Source organism: Nelumbo nucifera, chromosome 1 (assembly GCF_055504915.1).
Source record: "Nelumbo nucifera cultivar China Antique chromosome 1, China Antique-T2T, whole genome shotgun sequence".
NCBI classification, from domain to species: domain Eukaryota; kingdom Viridiplantae; phylum Streptophyta; class Magnoliopsida; order Proteales; family Nelumbonaceae; genus Nelumbo; species Nelumbo nucifera.
In genome coordinates, this window is record NC_142649.1 from 40,761,290 (window position 1) to 40,778,955 (window position 17,666).

At 39.3% G+C, this 17,666-nt stretch overlaps 2 protein-coding genes and 1 pseudogene across 2 annotated transcripts; all 3 read right to left on the reverse strand.

Moving 5' to 3' along the window:
* Window positions 1–2,905: 2,905 nt before the first annotated feature.
* LOC148803170 (putative boron transporter 2) lies at window positions 2,906–10,214 on the reverse strand (annotated as a pseudogene).
* Window positions 10,215–10,817: 603 nt separating this feature from the next.
* On the reverse strand, window positions 10,818–12,666 carry LOC148803171 (uncharacterized). The gene is made up of 3 exons (XM_088894278.1): window positions 12,438–12,666; window positions 11,913–12,208; window positions 10,818–11,652 (listed from the first exon to the last, which is right to left on the reverse strand). The coding sequence occupies exons 1-3, from the start codon at window positions 12,664–12,666 to the stop codon at window positions 10,900–10,902; spliced, it is 1,278 nt and encodes a 425-aa protein (XP_088750404.1). The 3' UTR covers window positions 10,818–10,899.
* A 4,221-nt stretch (window positions 12,667–16,887) lies between these two features.
* On the reverse strand, window positions 16,888–17,370 carry LOC148803172 (uncharacterized). Its single transcript, XM_088894289.1, has 2 exons — window positions 17,085–17,370; window positions 16,888–17,021 (listed from the first exon to the last, which is right to left on the reverse strand). The coding sequence occupies exons 1-2, from the start codon at window positions 17,368–17,370 to the stop codon at window positions 16,888–16,890; spliced, it is 420 nt and encodes a 139-aa protein (XP_088750415.1).
* Between the last annotated feature and the right edge of the window lie 296 nt (window positions 17,371–17,666).

Consider the following 17,666-nt stretch of genomic DNA (forward strand, 5'->3'; position numbering starts at 1 on the left):
CTTAAGGGGAATTTAGATCGGATCAGCAACTCCTAATGGGATTAGGAGTTGATCCCTTTAAGGTTATAAAAGGAGAAGGGGGCGGCAGCTATAGAAGATTAATCACATTCGAAATTCAGAGAGAGAACATAGCACCTAGCGAGACTGAGTTGTTTTCTCCTTGCCGCCTCCTTCCTGCGGCCACCATTACTGCTAGTTCGATTTCCTCTTTCTAGCAAGAGTGATCAAGATTGGATCTTGATATCAGTCTTTGGAGAAAGGCTGAATTGAAGGTGTGCTCACTGCCTCCAACGAATTCTTGTGAAGGGTTCGGTTCTTTTGGAAGAACATTGCTGATTCTGCTCCATCCTATATTGCATCATTTTCAGTGGGAGCAGTCTTTGGTTTCTACCTTGGGCGTGAACACCTCCATTGGGAGATACTGCTTCTCTGTATCAGGTATATCCCTCTCCTGTTTCTGATTTCAGATCTGGTTTGGTTTATGGTTCAAGATTGATCATTGAAAATGCAGATTTTCTAAAACAGGGAATGTGATTCCCAGATGAGGGGAGAGGAATTTTTTGAAAGTTCGCCCAACCTACCTGCAGGGTTCGGCCATCCATATGATGGATCTCTAATCCCTTCACCTCAAAAAATTAGTAATACATCTTCAAACGTAATGCTGGCTTATCATTTGCTTGTTGGGAAACTTTTGTAAATATAAGCTTTGCCATCTCTAGTGCTTCATCTGGACTTTCGGTTTTCGTTACAAGGTTGGAAATAATAGCAAAAATACAAAAGTTTTTTGTATGAAATATCAACCTTTAATCAAATTTTTATGGAGTTAGGATCTACTGTTAACCAATTCAGAAAGGATTAAAATTCCCTAGGAAAGTGCAATTCTAGAAGCTGTTTTTTTTTTTTGCAAGAACTTAAAAGTTTTCCTTTATTATAAAAAAATATATGTACAGAGATTCACAAAATGTACGGAAAGACGAATAATTAGGTAGATTGATTCATGGATAAACATTATATTATCAGCATTCAGCCTTCATTATCCTTAATCAGAATCAAATCTTTCATTAGTAAATGAAGCCTCTCTACATATCTATTGGATATCTCAGAACTCAATTGAACTGTTAAAACTAGCTAATGTAGGGTGATTTGGCCCGACCTTGTAGCATGGGGACACGTGGACATGACCTGGCATAAGTGACAACTCAGCGTGACAGTCTGGCCACTACTCGGCACAGCAAGCTCGCCGAGGCCCGGTCAAACAACTCGTCGGGTGTGACAGCTCGTCGAGAAGCCGGGCCTCGCTCTCCTCAAACCTGAGGATGGAGCCCCCGAGCTCCTCCGGGGACTCGAGCTCCTCGTGGGACCCGAGTTCCTCCCAAGGGACTCTGAGCTCTCCCTTCCTAAGAAGGAAGCACCCCAATGTTTGGCTAAGTGTCCTGTGGGAGAAACACCTCGGGTACCTTGGTGTACCTCGGCACCTCGGTGCAAGGCAAACCTGCCCCAGGTGGTTCGGTGCACGATAGCTCGGCAGACTCTAGGGAGATCTGCCTGACATCCATACCTACCGGATCCGGTGGCAGTACTCGGATCCCTTGCCAGGCGGCGTTCTACCTGTCGTCTCTGAAAGGCATGGCCCGCCTGACGTCTGTGCCCTGCAGTAGCAGCCTGTGGCGGCAGCCTGCACCTGCCACCTCTGCCCAGTCAGTAACGGCTAGGGCAATGACGGTTACACCTGATGTGACTGAGCTCCGATATAAAAGGACCCCGACCCTCACAAAGCAAAGGTATTGAAACTTAAGCACTTTCAGCACTCTTACTCTCTGTTCTTCCTTTCAGATTTCTCCAGTTCTAAATTAGCCATCGAAGTGTTCCCACTGGGAGAGCTCCCCGGGAATCCTTCACCTTCTTCTTGAGCTAGAAGCCAAGTCACGGTCAGCTAGGAGTGCCCAGATTGTGCTATATCTACTGCTACATATCTGCCCTTACTTTTTTAGTGGTGGATATATCCGTCGCTAAATATCTGCCATTGCTTTTTAGCGGTGGATTATGTCAGATTCTCTGTAAATTGCATCATAGTATTGGTGCTATCATATATTGAGTATTGATAAAGGAAAGGGGAAGACTTTGCTTATTGGCAAGGTCATAGAATCAATCAGTTCATGAAATTCACTACAAGAAAAATGACTTTCCCTAAAACTGCCGCTAGAGTTTTTACCAGCAGTTGGAAAACTGCCGCTAAAAGAACTGTCGCTAAAACTTTCTAGCGGCAGTTATATAACGGCTGCCGGTATAAATGCTCAAGTGCTGCTAAAAAGGCTATTAGCGGCAGACGTGACTGCCGCTAATTCTAATTTGGCTGCCCCTAAAAATATATTTTTTTCCAAATCACCATTTTTTTCTAATTTTTTCAAACTACCTGCTTTCTCTATATTCATTTATACCGAAATAAAATACAAACAATATGAAAAAAAAAACATCAATTACAAGATAGTTTGATCAAGATCAGAATTCACCCCGAAAATTTTTTATTAATAAATATGAAAAAGAATTTATTGGTTGATGTTTGTACTGGGGAGATTTTCTCCTTGGTCATGTACAGAAGTAAATTTATATATGCATGGGAGTGGAGTGGATTACTCCAGAATTACAAGATAGTTTGGTCATGCACTTGTAATTGATCATCACCATTATCTACTATTCTGGCTAGGTTTTGATCAGATGGCTTCCGTGAGTGCTCACCCTTCCCAGAATTAAGACCAGCAGAGTTGACATTTCGTTGGTTACTGACCCAAGTGGCTTCAGTAAAGCCTTGATGAGCCGCTTCTGGGAGTACAACTCATCATCATCATATCTTGAGAGATCACAACTAACCATAGAATTGTCATCTGCACCACTCAGACCTATGACCCTATGCACTTCTGTTTCTAATCTCTGAGACGAGTTCCACACCACCAAGATCTTTGAACAGGGAAACAGCTGCATTACTGTAATCCACGAGCTTTTGTAAAGTTTTTACAGAACAACGTACAAGGTGCATATGAGTAAGATTTACATCCTGTAGCAGAGGTAATAGTGTAGGAACCATCCCTGATCCTCTTACAGAATTCCCAGAACTTGAAGAAGATATAACATGAACCAAAGAGTTTGTGACTGCTACATATTCCACTCTTTTGCTTTTGGCAGCCCGGTATGGTCTGCAAGTGAAACTTCTCTTCGCAATTTCTCTCTTATTATAAACTCAAGATCCATATATTCTTATGAGGGACAGAAGGTCTAATGTACTCCTGGCTGCCTAATGCCATATTCCTGAATTTCTACTTGTCCTCATTGTACTGCATCGTGTCATAATCTGAGCTCCCATAGGAACTGTAGACTGCTACGCCCAGGTCTGATGCCTTCGTTAAGATCGGCCAGAGAGACGTCTCCTTCCAATGCCCGAACAATCTGCTTAGTTTGAAACCATTGTAATTGGTTAGAATTAGAGAAGGGGAGTATGGAACTAAAGCCAAAATCCTAAAGCTTCTCAAACTGATAATAACAGGCTGAGAATCTGCATATGGAATTCCATCAGTAACCAAAATGTTGAAAAAATTCCAAGGGCAAACGAAAAATGTGGTCTTGGATATAGAAATTAATGCAACTTAATATTTTAATGCATTCATATCAAATAATAATCAACATACATGGCTGTCATCCCAATGGACTTGTGCACAAGTTCCTGGTTGATGGGTGCCAAACCCAGAGTCCCAAATCAAGCTGGTAGTAGGCATCTAAATTAAAACAAGATTTCAAATTATGTCTCCCGAGTCAAAGGGGAGCCTGGCTTTTGTGAATTCAATGATCTGGCCCAGAGATGGCCTTTGTGAAAACATGTTGGCACGCATGAAGTGGATGCTGGAATACTGAACCCACTATTCAATTTCATGGAGCCACCTAGTCAACCTTCAACCTTCATTCTCACGTTTGCCGGACTGAGATTTTGCCATTTAACCATGTCAACATTTTTTAACATTTTGGAAAATTAAGTGTTTCAGAAACAATTTTTTCGCCACCAGATTGTGATCCAAATGGTTAAACAGTCAGGCCCTATCCGAGTCCAACAGCACTGTTCAAAACATTGACGAATACCAGTTGATTGGTTCTCAATTTTCGAGATAGCCAGAGCCACAATTGCATAATAACCAAAATGATTAATATACTTGGAAGTAAGGAAACTTCTTTGATGCCAGAATGATAGATATGATAATGGAAGAACTTTGACCAGTCAGATCCTCCAGTGAACATTGATGAATATCAGTTGATTGGTTCTCAGTTTTCTAGGTATTATGCCTTTTCACTATCATAGACTCTAAAGTAATTATATATATGGACTAGCTTAGGAACCATTATCCCTTCGACAAATGAAAATGCCTTGATCATGGTAATGCTCTATCAACTCTGCCAGGACACCACCTCATGCAAATAACTAAGGAGAACATGGCCCATGAATGGAGTTTCTGGTGAACCTAATAAAGTGATTTGACCTAGCTAGGTCAAGGGTGCATGTTTTCCCCACTCTAGATGAGTCACTCGAGATAGAGAGAAGAAAGTAGATTTTTTTATGTTTTGTAATTCAAATTCTAGACATTAGATATCATACTCGAACTGAAGCCTCCTGATAGATCAACAGAGTCTGCATCTGTTGGTAGGCCTCTTGCATATTTCCATATAATTGTCCCAAGCTTTAGTTCTTACCCATACTTTTGCAAGATGTGGCTACAAGCCAGTTACGTAGAAGCTGCAGGGTAAGCAGTCCTTGTTAGAATTGAAAAATGTAGTTGTTGGTAGTGAAAAAATAAAAGCGTTGAATCTGACAAAAATAGAACTTTAACCAGGTCCACTTAGAACAACGATTTATTAAAATACATCTCAAACCACACGTTCCTAATTTTCCTTGACAAGATGGGGTATAGAAGGTAAGTGTGATTGAAATGAACCAAGAACCTCATAGCTCAACATATACCTTAGTTCAGCTGATGGCTCAGCTAACAGGAGTAGGTATGCTCTTGCACCATGACGGTTGAGTCTCATAGAACGGTTTAGAGTGACTACTGATAAATTAAAAAAAAAAAAACAGTGCTTTGGGTTGCCTTACTTGGTGCTTAAGAGTAGCCAAACACTTTGTATGCATTGGAGATTGTGGGATGACACCATTTGATGGTGGTATACCAAGAAGAACACACAATATGACCTGAAATTTGAACAGAAGAATTTAGAGGTCTGCAACAAGGGTTAATATGTACTATGGATCGAAGTAAAAATAATTAAGTAAAAGATTTCAGTAATTGGCTAAAGAAAAGGATGAAAGAAGGTTTGCTTACCAGGAAACCCAAGAGAAGTAAATCATAATGGAAAGACGGTGGTTTCCTCAAATTGAACTCTCTCTATTGAGAAAGTTGGGATGCTACACTGTGGTCAAAATAGTAAAGAACTGCAATCATTGTTGCTGGAATAAAAGCTCCAACTATAAAGAGAATGGGCACATCTAGCATCTCCTGTCAATTTTAAGAACAAATTATCAGTACTAGTTCTTCATAATGGACCAAGATCTGTATGGGCTGCACAAATAGAAAATCAAGAAAAAAACAGCAAGCAATATAAACAAGAACAAATTGTTCCTTTATCAACATTAAAAAAAAAATCAGGAAATGCAAGGGTGATTTGGACATGCCTTGATTACTGTCCAATTCTCATAGGCGCCTGGTGACCATGGATTTGGGCTGAAGAGGTGCCGAGGGATCCCTCTTGGAACACTACCAGATGGTATGCAGGAAACAGCAGTCCACACTAGAACCATCGATGGCACACCATAGTCTGCTAAGAAGCCTCATAGCGAGCCTGCAAAAGATTTATTTTCATATTTTCTGTAAAGTGGATAAAATCATGTCTGCAAGAGGAGGGCCACCAGTTCTCATTCACAATTGTGTTAAGAACCATGACTTATTGCCGGAATGGATGGACAAGATGCCTCTCTTTCTTTCAGTCAAGTAAGAAGAAGTACTGCTAAAGTTGCTCTAGAACAAGTCAGTTCAAGCATAAACTAAATCCAAAACATGCTTACCAGATCCATATCGCCACAGTCATGCTTTCTGACTTCTCAGTGCAGTAAGCAGAAGGCCAGATGACAAAACTAAAGCAAACATCCCATTTTCAAACCTCCATGAAGGTAAAAACTCCATTAAGTTTGGATTTTCTCTTTGGGGTATGCGAAACTCATCCACAATGCCCTAAAAATCCAACACATGAGTTGAAATTGGAATCAATCTACCAAGTTGCATCCAATTGATCATTTATGACAAAATGCACAGTCTCTATGTATTCCTTCATCTTTTTTAATTTTACATTAACCCAAGAAAAATAATCGATTAAAAAAACTAAGCACTATAATCTTACTTTAATAGCTTGCTGCATGAAGAACATTGCAATAAGCAGGCCAAACAGTTCCCCTGCCAATCAGGCAAACCTATTGATAATAGAACAAGCTCCTAAAATAGCCAGCAAGAACAGCAAGATTGCAGTCCATACACATACCCTGCCAAAAGATCATGTAAGTTCTACTACAAAGAGTTTTGGTCCCAAATCAAGTCTGTCTTTGGCAAAGTTAAACATGAATGTGGACATAACAAGCACAGTAGGTTCTGCCACTCCAAGAATCAGCAAAGGCTGACCTCCAATAATAGTGTATAATCCCACACAAAGCAGTAGATGCCAATGTCTGAACTGCTGTTAGAATCCCAACCAGAAAACAGAAATGCTTGCTAGAAAACAGAACAAAATGCTTCTATTAATAGCTTGCAATGCAAAGGAAATCTTATGTAGTGGTAATAACTAATCAGGTGAAATGCTTTCCTGGTCAACATCTGATACTAGGTGGTGGAGGGATTCTTTTAATGATTTTTTATCAATTAAATCTTTTTTTACATAGTGGCAATAAGTAATCAGGTGAAACATTCCTATACCAAAAGCATACAAAGTAATCCTACTCAGAATGGAGGCTCTTTCTTGGCTTCGGGTTCTTTTTATGAGAAAGGATAGGACATAAATATCATGGAAAAGCGGTAAGCCCACAAAATATATGGAGGACAGAGGACTAACTCCACCTAACAGATTCTGTGCACTTAAATAATCACAGAAAGGTACTGTAGTCTTTAAAAACTGAATGCCACAAATTGACAGTAGAGATAACAATCCTAGGCACTCAAAAGTCATCATCCTGGGACTTCTTGTTTTCGATTGATCTTATGTTTGAATCCTTTCAAATCAACCAAAAGATAGATGCAAGCATGGAGTACCAGGCCAGTTTTCCCATTCTCTTGAAGCCATGAATATATCGACTCCGCAAGTATTCCTTCACAGAACACTGAAAGCACCAACTGATATTTAAGGATGCCAAGAGAAAAATTCAGATTCTCCTACTCTTTGCGCAATGGATAAAAAGATCTTAACTTCTTAAGCAGTTTCCAGATCTTGGTGACAGAGCATACACCTTGAGTCAAGGATCTGCATGTCTCTACTAATTAATTAATCCTTCATAAGACATTTTCCCCAAGCCTTCATCCACAACATACAAAGCAATTTTTAGTGGTACAGCCAAACAGCAATTGTCACACCATGTAACCCAGCAATCTGCTGCTGTGGATGTTATCTATGAGACTGATTTTTTTTTTCAGGAAAAAACATATCAGTGAATAACAAAAATGTGTTATTGGATGTGTGCTTTTCAAAGCAAAGTGAAAAACAAAAATGTGTTATTTGATTCAGAAATAAACAAAATAAAAATGTGTTCTATGGACCAGATCAAACCACAATTAAGTGAATTTGGGTCCTAAGTATAAACAAAATAAAAATATAAAAGTAAGGTAATATCCATTTGATCAGAATCAGTATCTATATATATGTTTTATAAAATATGATGCCAAACCACCAGATAAAAAACCACTAGACACTAAAGTTTCCTCATTATTTCAAATCAGAAAATGTAAATAATCTCTCTCTCTCTCTCTCTCTCTCTCTCTACATAACGGGTTCAGGTCATCACAAAAGATCCATATTCCAAAGTGGATCCAGCACATCATGTTCTATTCAGATCTAAAACCCTCAAATCCAGCAAGAGCTTTCCTAAATGGATATGCACTCATGGATCCATTTGGGTCCATTCAAGACCCTTCCATCCGTGTCCTACCAACAGACTGCTATATGATTGAAAACCAAAATGCAATTAAACTAGCAAAATTTTCAAATATATCCAACACCCCAACCTAATTCTATCCAATCCAATTCAATGGAACATAATTTCCAAATGCTAATTCCATGCCTACCGAACCAAACACAATTAGGGAAGTCACCAATTCCCTCAAATATCAGTTGTAAGTATCTTTGTTATGCGGCTTCCTGTGACAGTTTTCCTGAGGAAAAGATTCATTACATCTCTGTGCTTCTAAAAGAGTGATAACAAGATGGCAAGAACAAACCAAAACAAGGGTTGAAGCAACTTCCTGTCTATGTAGTTAGGTAGGAGAATAGAGCAATAGTATATGACATCGGCAGAATTGGTGTTTAGCTGAAGTTCTCACCTTGATAAAAGAATCCCCATTAATCCAACTGAGTAGATGCTGCTGCATCTTCACATGCCACAGCAGACAGCTGTGGGTTCTCCCACTGTAGTACATTCATAAATTGTGATGAATGGATTCATCTGCATCTAGTCCAGATCTCTTAATTTGCAACCCAAGTGTATATTACTCCCTCTTTATGACTTCAAATCACCATCTTAACCAATATAATAAGCATTCTAGTTTAAACAAGAAAATTTTAGAGGAAAAAAAAAAAAACAAGTTGGGTCTGTTCCTTTCTGTCCCAAAACTCCACCGGGAAGTTTAAACCCCCAGTTCCACCCCCTTAAATAATTTCTGAACCTCAGATTGATCTTGGCAAACCCCCTAAACCTAGATAGACAAAATTGGAAGCCAAATCTGGACACAAAACTTAGAGGGCCCATACAGAGGATTGACCTTGGCACTCAAATATAGGTCAACTTGTCTCCTTCAGAAAGATGGTTCTCTTTCTGCAGAGCTAATTTTTTTCCCAAGCTTTTTATTCACTGGATATTTAAAATTTGCCATGCAAAACCCATAAAAATAGCATCTAATTGAGGCAAATATGAAGGGATTGATCAAGCTGGAATTAGGCCATGAAACCTTTGTTAGTTTAAAATTGCCTAAATTTAATAACCAATAGGGGTCAGACAGAACAAGGAGGAACTCTAAAGACACCCAGGCCCCCATGAGATGTTGGCCTGCATACTTTCTCCCATTTGACAGGAACCCTATCTTGAATACCTAGGCCCCTGTGAGTTCAGGATCTACAATAAGTGTACAATAATTTTCCCTTAGTCATCTGCACCAAAACTTTGGTTAATGCTTCAGGTAGAGTAGAAATGGTACAAAAACAGTATAGTGTTTTGAAGCTTATAGTGTTTTAAATCTTATAAAAAAAAAGTATAGACTCGCCTGAACCCAAGCATAGCATAGCGGCTCCTATTAGAAGGCATGCACCTGGTTGGCCTTACACCTAGGTATGTACCTTTTCTAAACATCCCTTTATTTGTTATTTTTTGTAGAGTCTTATGTGCTTCACACCTAAAGCCGTAGTTCTTATAAACAGGATCTAATCTCAAATAACAAAATTTCCACTAAGGAAGCAAAAACAGTATCTAATCCCTAATCCTAAAATAGAAAGGATTGCTGCTAAACAGATTGAAAGGTTCACATGCTTGAAAACACTGCTGTGAGCCTAAGTTAATTCATTTTCTCAACCAAACACTGCTGAACCACCAATAAAGACAAGCAAATCCAAGGGCAGAACCCTTACCCTTTTGCTTTCATCCATATCATATCAGCTTTGTTTTTGTTCACATTGTCAGAAGCATGTTCTTCAATGTTGCGAATCCAATTCCTGATGTCTGTGATCACGGTAATAAGCCAACTTTAATGAAAACAAGAAGAAAACTACCCACCTCCATAAAGTAGATATACACTGAAACATCAACATCGGAGCACCAACCTGGCGAAGTTCTTGATGTTGAGGACAGAGAAACGAGCTATAACAATACACCTTACAGTTCTTGATATATCCCAGATGTACAGAATCATCTGTTTATTATGAATATATTCATTCATTTTAACTTCAAGGTTCAAAAACTTTTCAGAGTCCGCCCACCCTCTGATCCGGTCAACACCCCGAAACACCTTTATAGGGTCAATATGATACGTATCGATACAACTTGAAAGATCCCCTAACAAGAATTTTACACTACTGAAGATATGCCAGATCAACCTCTCCAATATAGCAATTTGTAAAGAAAGAGAGAGAACATTTTTGAATTAACATCATAGATTCGGAATATATAATTAGTCTGATCAGTTTTGGATGCCTATAATATGTACACGCGCGGCATTAGACACTATTTATTTAATTTCCACCCGAATTAGAAATATGGATGCTCTTTAAAAGAGTTGGACCCAAATCTGGTTTTGGGTTGGATAAGATCCAGCTAGAACCTCTAGATCCGACTTGCACCATGTGGGAATATTGTGATGTGACCATGAGATATACACGCATACTTGAATTGTGCAAACTGCCAACATTAAGAAGATCTTTTAATAAAATAAAGATCCAGCAGCAAAGAAAAGAAATAGCAATTCATAAGACTGAAAATACTTATTCCACCAAACACCAAAGGTCCAAAGTTCATAGTTAAGCCTGAATGATTTTTAGTTCCCACATTAAGACATCATCTTTCTACATATGATCAACTTCTCAGATGTAAATATTTACTGATCAATATATATACACGCAGAAACATCATCTTCGCCGGCCATGGTTTTGCTGTTGTGGCTCTAGAGGAACACCACCATTATTGTATTGGTTGGGTGGTAGCAATGTTGGAGGAGCATCAACCTGCTGGCTTGGCAATGGAGGAACACCCAAATGGTTTTCATTCAGTAGTTGCACCAGAGGATCACCCACAAGGTTGTGATTGAATTGTTGCAGTGGCAACGGGGGGACATCAACAAAGTTGTAATTCAATGGTGACGGAGAAGCATCAATGCGCCTCCGTCTGAGTGGTGGCACTGGTGGAACAACTCTTGAATCGTCACCCTGCTCTGGTGGTACAACTGAAGCTTCAGCAGTACACGGAGACAACGTATCATGCAAGAAATCACTTAACTGCCCAAAGAGATCGTTACAGCTTCCGTGCACTGATTTGCAAGGGTTATCTGCACCATTATTAGTAGTGTGCAGATTCGAGTTGGAGTTCCAGTAGTCAGCAGATCCATGATATAACCCCATATTTGCGAACCTCTGCTCCTTGTTAGGAAAGTTCTGCCGGTACTCTAAATTGCTACACTGCAGAGGTTGATCTTCCTTATGCATGTTAATACATTCATCATAAAATGATGATTGTGTGTGTGGGATATCAAGATCACAGTCGTTATAGCTTGTTTCTCTGTCCTCACCATCAACCTTGGCCTTCTCTCGATCTCCCGCCACCCGAGTCGTTGCCGATGATTTTCCTGGCCTCTTATAAATCTTGCAGAGAACAAACTCGTCCAACTGCATCAAAAACGAAAAGAAAAAGATAGGGTTTAAAGGAAGAAGAACGATTAATTTAGTACTTAAAACGAAAGAGTACATGCTCAAAATTAAAGATGAAACTCGATATGAAAGACATAAAAGAAAACGAAAGGTTGCTCAAAATTAACGAAGAATGCAAGAGAGCCGGTGCAAGGAAAGAACAAGAGAGTCGGATCAGATAAGAAAAAGATAAGAAGGCTGAAAATCTTGCTCAAAGCAAATTGGAATAAACAACTTACTCTCATATCATCGCGTTTCTCGTTAGGACGAGGATTAATGTATTCAGCGACCCCGTACTCGTGCATGATCCAGTTCGTTTTCTCACCATTCCGAGGCTTTCCCTTGTAGAATAGCAATGGCTTCTTATACCCGACAAGCACACCGCCGCTGTAAATCGATTTAACAGCTCCGGTGACCTTCCAATACCCATCTCCGGTAGCCCGGTTCGGCCGAGATCCATTTCGGTACTTCCGATCTCTATGGGTATGGGTAAAGAAATACCACTCCTTCTGACCCACGTACGTTTCATGTTTCTCTGTGTATCAATGGATACATTAGATACACAGCAGAGAGAAAGAACAAGAAATCGAGAAAGAAAAAAAAAAATATTACATCCACCACCACCCCAGCAGAAAGAAAGAACAAGAAATCAAGGAAGAAAAAAAGATTACATCCACCACCACCCCAGCAGAAAGAAAGAACAAGAAATCAAGGAAGAAAAAAAAGATGACATCCACCACCACCCATGTCGAGAAGAAGCAAACCTGTTAGTGCTTCTGGACTGTAATCGTAAAGAGAAACCACATTAATCTTGTTCGCAGGCAACCGTTCATTTAAAAGCATTTTCTGCAAGTAAAAAACGACGAGTTCTTCGTCGGTTGGAGTGAATCTGAAGCCAGGTGGAATGTCGGAGAAATCAACGTCACCTCTGGAGTCGCTGGTCTTACTCGGACACTTCACCGAAGTTGGACTGCTGCTACTAACGTCCTCCATGGTTTTAGGTGGGTAGAGACTTTTACGAAAACCAACTCTTCTATTTATATCAAAATTTCAAACAATTTAACAATTTCCCCTCTGTCCAATATTAGATCTCAACGGGTGGTGTCTGGTTCTAGACCGATCCGACCCGTCAAACCGTCACAGTTATGAGGTAGGATAAATTCAAAATCATACTGAACCATTCTGATTAAAGGCCCGTTTGGCAAGTCTTTTTGACAACATCTTTTTGGGTTTTCATCCCGACTATCATTCTTTAATTTTATCATCTAACAAAATAAAATTCTATCATTCTTCAAGAATGGTGGTTCAGGGGTTGAATTAATAGTATTGACTGACTATGGATAGAATTTCCACATAAAGACTAGGCCCCAACTTAAGGTTAGACCAGCCCGATACAAACCCAACACAACATGTTTTATTGGGTGTGACAGATAGGTTCACTTAATCTTAACTTTCTAGAGCTGGGTCAGCCCAAAACAGAAATCGAAGCCCAATAATTGTAAAAGTTGAGTTGGGTTCATAATGGGCCTTACGAAAATATAATGATGCACCTATGGCTAATTTACACCCTTAGGGCCTATTTGGCACCCAAGAGCCGTTTCAGAATGACTTGGGCTGGTTTGGCAAGTCTTTTTGAGAAGATCTTTTTGTAGTTCTGACAGTCAAAAGATACATTGAGCTTTTGACATAAGATTTGGGCAGCCCAAAGACCGTTTGGCAGATACACGTCTTTCTGTGCGACATTCTGCGCCTTTCCGCGAAAGATTAAAATGCGAAAGACGCGAGAAACTTCATTTGGAGCTTCCCGAAATTAGTTCAAAATGGGCTTTTCGCATCTTTTCAGCGTCCCGTCTATTGGCAGAAAGATCTTCCACATGCCAAATGGAAAATATACCTGTTTTTAGTCTTCCCGATTTGTAAACAGCCGAAAGACCGTGTGGAAAGATGCACCAAACGGGCCCTTAGATAGCAGACTATATTTTGGTGAATAAGCTATTAAGTGGGTTGTGTGATCCTTTATGGTTGAAAAGGTATTCTGGGTTGCTTACTATGTCGTTAAATATTTTCCCTTTGGGCTTTGTTTGATTTGCGGAAAGAGTTGGATGGACTGGGATGAGAAAGTGTGAAAATTTCACTGGTTATACAAGAGAAAAACGTGGGAAATTTGTTTTTCCCATATTTGTTTTGTGGGAAAATCATGCAAGGAAAAAGCACCGCTACAGCTCCAAAATAGCATCATGCTCTGCTAGATGGCAACCATTGCAAAGTGCACCTAATGCTCCCTCTCACTCATTTCTCTTTCTTTTTTTCTTTTTTTTAAGCCAATTTCTCTTCTCCTACTGATTCATTTGTTTGAATCTTGTATTTCACATTTGTTTGAAATGTGTTATATGCCCCTATCCAAATTCAAAGATGTCCAGGTAAAATGAATCTCATGGACAATAAATATAATTTTTATACGCATTAACCACGTAAAACATAGCACATGATTGGCTATTATGACAATCAAATTATAGGTTTGAGGCTTAACATCTTCAAAAATACATCCCAAAATGAGAAACTTTGATTTCAAGATACCAATGCATAGTCTATGAGTTTGTCATAAATTTCTATAATTTTGCATCCTCCACATGCCAAGTGTTCCTGTAACACAAGAAACATAGCAAACATATAAAAAAGTGATAATATTTGCCAAAAAAATAAAATAAAAATAAAAGAAAGTGGTAAACTGAATTAAATTTTATCTTAAATACAAAGTGGGCTGACACAGAAATCATCCAACTATTTGTTCTTTTGTGCCACAAGGTGAGCGGGCCTAGAACAAAAATTTAATAGATAAGAAGGAAGCTAGATTTTTGAATTTTTCATGTAGGCCCTAACCAAGCCTTACTAGCATGGGCTGGGATTCTGGGTTTTCTGAGCCTATAAACTGGCTAGGTGAGGTGAAGAAAAACAATTAGGCATTTAGTCGTCTACCGTCCACTGATCTAAGTATATTTTACGGCCCAACCTAGCCCAATGCTTGGCCCCAGGGCCATTCCAACCCGCGGCGTGGCACGGGCCTGGGCCTGCGCCATGGGCCATGCCAGGCCGACCCCCAAATTTTTCACCAGGGAGGGTGGCATGGCCCGCACTTTGCACGGGCCATGTCATGCCGGCCCGGCCCGGCCCACTTTACACCTCTATGTGGATATATTGCATATTCTAGTTTCTGAGAGAAAAATTAAAGGATCAAAGACAAGAGATGCTGTGTCTATATTCTTGGAGAATACAGGTGTCAATGGACCAACCTTGGGTTTGAACCAATCTAAACTAAAACCATTTTGATCAGATTGGGCGGTCCAGACATTGAATTGAACTGGTCCAAAATGGTCAAGTGTATTGTTCATCTGATTGGGTTGGACCTACCTGTAAACTGTAATGGATTAGTACTGGACCTGATAGGATTGAACCAAATCCAGTTCAATTGACACCCCTAACTGTACTGCGATGCCATTGAAAGACCATTTATGTGCCTTGTGTTTTCCTAATTCAGTTGACCAAACCCATAGGATTACATTTGAAATTTAAATCTGATAAGACTCTTTATTCTTGAATTCGAGTTGGGCTTCTATAATAATTTGGGCTGCTACAAGGCTTTTCTATGAATTGGGCTTCAGCTGTGAGTTGGGCTTCTCTACGAATTTTCTTCAACTTTGGGCCCGATTTTACCTCGTTTCAGACGGAATCTATCAAAACCCAGAACATGAAAGTTGTGTAGTTCCCCCTTATCTTTATGGTGCATCTGGAATCATTCCAATTGGAGTCCAGATGTGAGAGTTATGCCCAGATTACTGAATGGTGCCGAAACTGTGCAAAATCATCCGATTAGCCTTGTTTCCCTCCTGTCGCCTTCTTGCTTACCCTGAATCGAAATACAAGAGTAATGAGTCCAATTAAGTGTTAATTAAGTGTAAAAGAATGAATATTTAGGGATAAAAATATGATAATTTTTATTCACATCAGATCCCCCCACACTTAAGCTTTGCCTGTCCTCGGGCAAGACAAAACTCAAGCAAAAACAAAACAAACCAACTATCTACTGATTTTTAAACTCTCTCTCAACATGATGCTTGTCCTCTAGCATACCTTGATCCAAACTTAATAATCTTTCCATTTTCCACTTCTCTCTCCTCTTTAACTTGTCAAAGAGTAATCTCAAATCACCATTCCTCATGATCCCAAATTAAATCAACAGCCAAGGAAAGCAAGCATTCCACCGAATGAACATTCTTGGACTAAAATAAGCACTCATTGTTTTAACAATGAAAATTCAGCAAGATTCAAATACCCTATCTTTGTTTTCGCTCTATGCACTCATAGTTTTTTCAGGTATCATTAGTCTCTCAGGTCAAAACAAGGAATATTATTACCATAAACTTGCTTATGTATCACATCTCCACCACTAAGCATGAGTTCAATGCATCAAAAGGTGAAATGGGCTTGGGGTTCTAGGGGTGAGTGCATTTTATGCTCCATCTCACCCTTTTCTTTCGCTTCTATATGTGAGTGCATTTTATGCTCCATCTCACACTAGTCATGATTTATTTATTTATTTTTTTTTTTTTGATATATCATAATCTTCCTTTTTCAAATTTCACAAGAGTATCACCATTTTCATTCCGATCCATGAACTCATTAACGTGGTCTCAACATGTCTAACAAAGCAAACTCTAGAATAATCAAACCGTGTTTGACAGACATTTAGGCAAAAAGTAATCAAACGCTCATAAGGGTTAAATTTGTATTGAATCTTGCCTATTGATCATTCAACCTAAGCACATAATTTATGATAGTTTGAAATCATTCAAAAATAAGTTTCTAGGGGAAGAAACTTCAAAAAGCAAAATTAAAAAGTAATGATCGAAGCATGCTAGAGTTAACCCAGAATTTATCAAATTCCCCTAATCAGATCCCCCCACACTTAAGGTATACATTGTCCCCAATGTATATGATTGTGCATAAGATAGAAAGATTTAAGGAAACTTCCCTGAACACCTTGTTGAGATCCTTCAGATGTGAAATCAGCTACTAAACACGACCATGTTCTTAAAAATGTGAAAAAATTCACGACCGTAAATAGCTAAAAACAATAAAAATAATTGAACTCAATGGGTTGCCTCCCACAAGCGCAATTGTTTAATGTCGTTATGCTCGACGACCTTCTTTGCTTCCTTAATTTGATGAATAATGAGGAAGATCCAACAAAATGTCTACTAAGGAGGAGACATTTGCATCCTCATGGAACAACTTTAATCTATGCCCATTCACTTTGAAAACCTTATTTGTATCCAGACTTTTGATCTCCACTGCACCATAAGGAAACACATTAGTAACAACAAATGGGCCCATCCACATAGAACGCAACTTACCTGGCATGAGTTTGAGTCGAGAATTATATAATAACACATTTTGACCAACCATAAATTGTTTCCTTAAAAGCAAATTATCATGAAACAACTTGGTCTTCTCCTTGTAAATTCTTGAATTCTCATAAGCTTCTAACCGCAACTCCTCCAATTCTTGCAATTGGAGCTTTCTTGCCTTGCCAACTTCTTCCATGTCCATATTGCAGCGTTTGATTGCCCAATATGCCTTATGCTCGATTTCAACTAGTAAATGACAAGCTTTGCCAAAAACTAACCTATAAGGAGACATCCCTATTGGTGTTTTATATGCGGTTCGGTATGCCCAAAGTGCGTCATCTAGACATAGGCTCCAATCCTTTCTACCTGGATTCACTGTTTACTCTAAAATAGACTTGACCTCTCGATTGGAAACCTTAGCTTGTCCATTTGTCTAGGGGTGATAGGCAGTGGCGACTCGGTGATGCACCCCATACTTTTTCAGCAAGGCTTCAACGGCTCTATTGCAGAAGTGGGTCTCTTGATCACTTATGATGGCTCGAGGAATATCAAACCTACTAAAAATGTTAGATTTGATAAAAGCTACAA

What these genes read in the sequence shown, in the direction of transcription:
- LOC148803171 (XM_088894278.1), bottom strand. Translation starts at nt 12,666, where the DNA reads ATGGAGGACGTTAGTAGCAGCAGTCCAACTTCGGTGAAGTGTCCGAGT. An exon ending in CAGTCCAGAAGCACTAACAG is followed by an intron (nt 12,209 to 12,437) that starts GTTTGCTTCTTC and finishes ATTGATACACAG; the next exon opens with AGAAACATGAAACGTACGTG. An exon ending in AGAAACGCGATGATATGAGA is followed by an intron (nt 11,653 to 11,912) that starts GTAAGTTGTTTA and finishes TTTTTGATGCAG; the next exon opens with TTGGACGAGTTTGTTCTCTG.
- LOC148803172 (XM_088894289.1), bottom strand. Translation starts at nt 17,370, where the DNA reads ATGTCTCCTTATAGGTTAGTTTTTGGCAAAGCTTGTCATTTACTAGTT. An exon ending in TCGACTCAAACTCATGCCAG is followed by an intron (nt 17,022 to 17,084) that starts GTAAGTTGCGTT and finishes CTTATGGTGCAG; the next exon opens with TGGAGATCAAAAGTCTGGAT.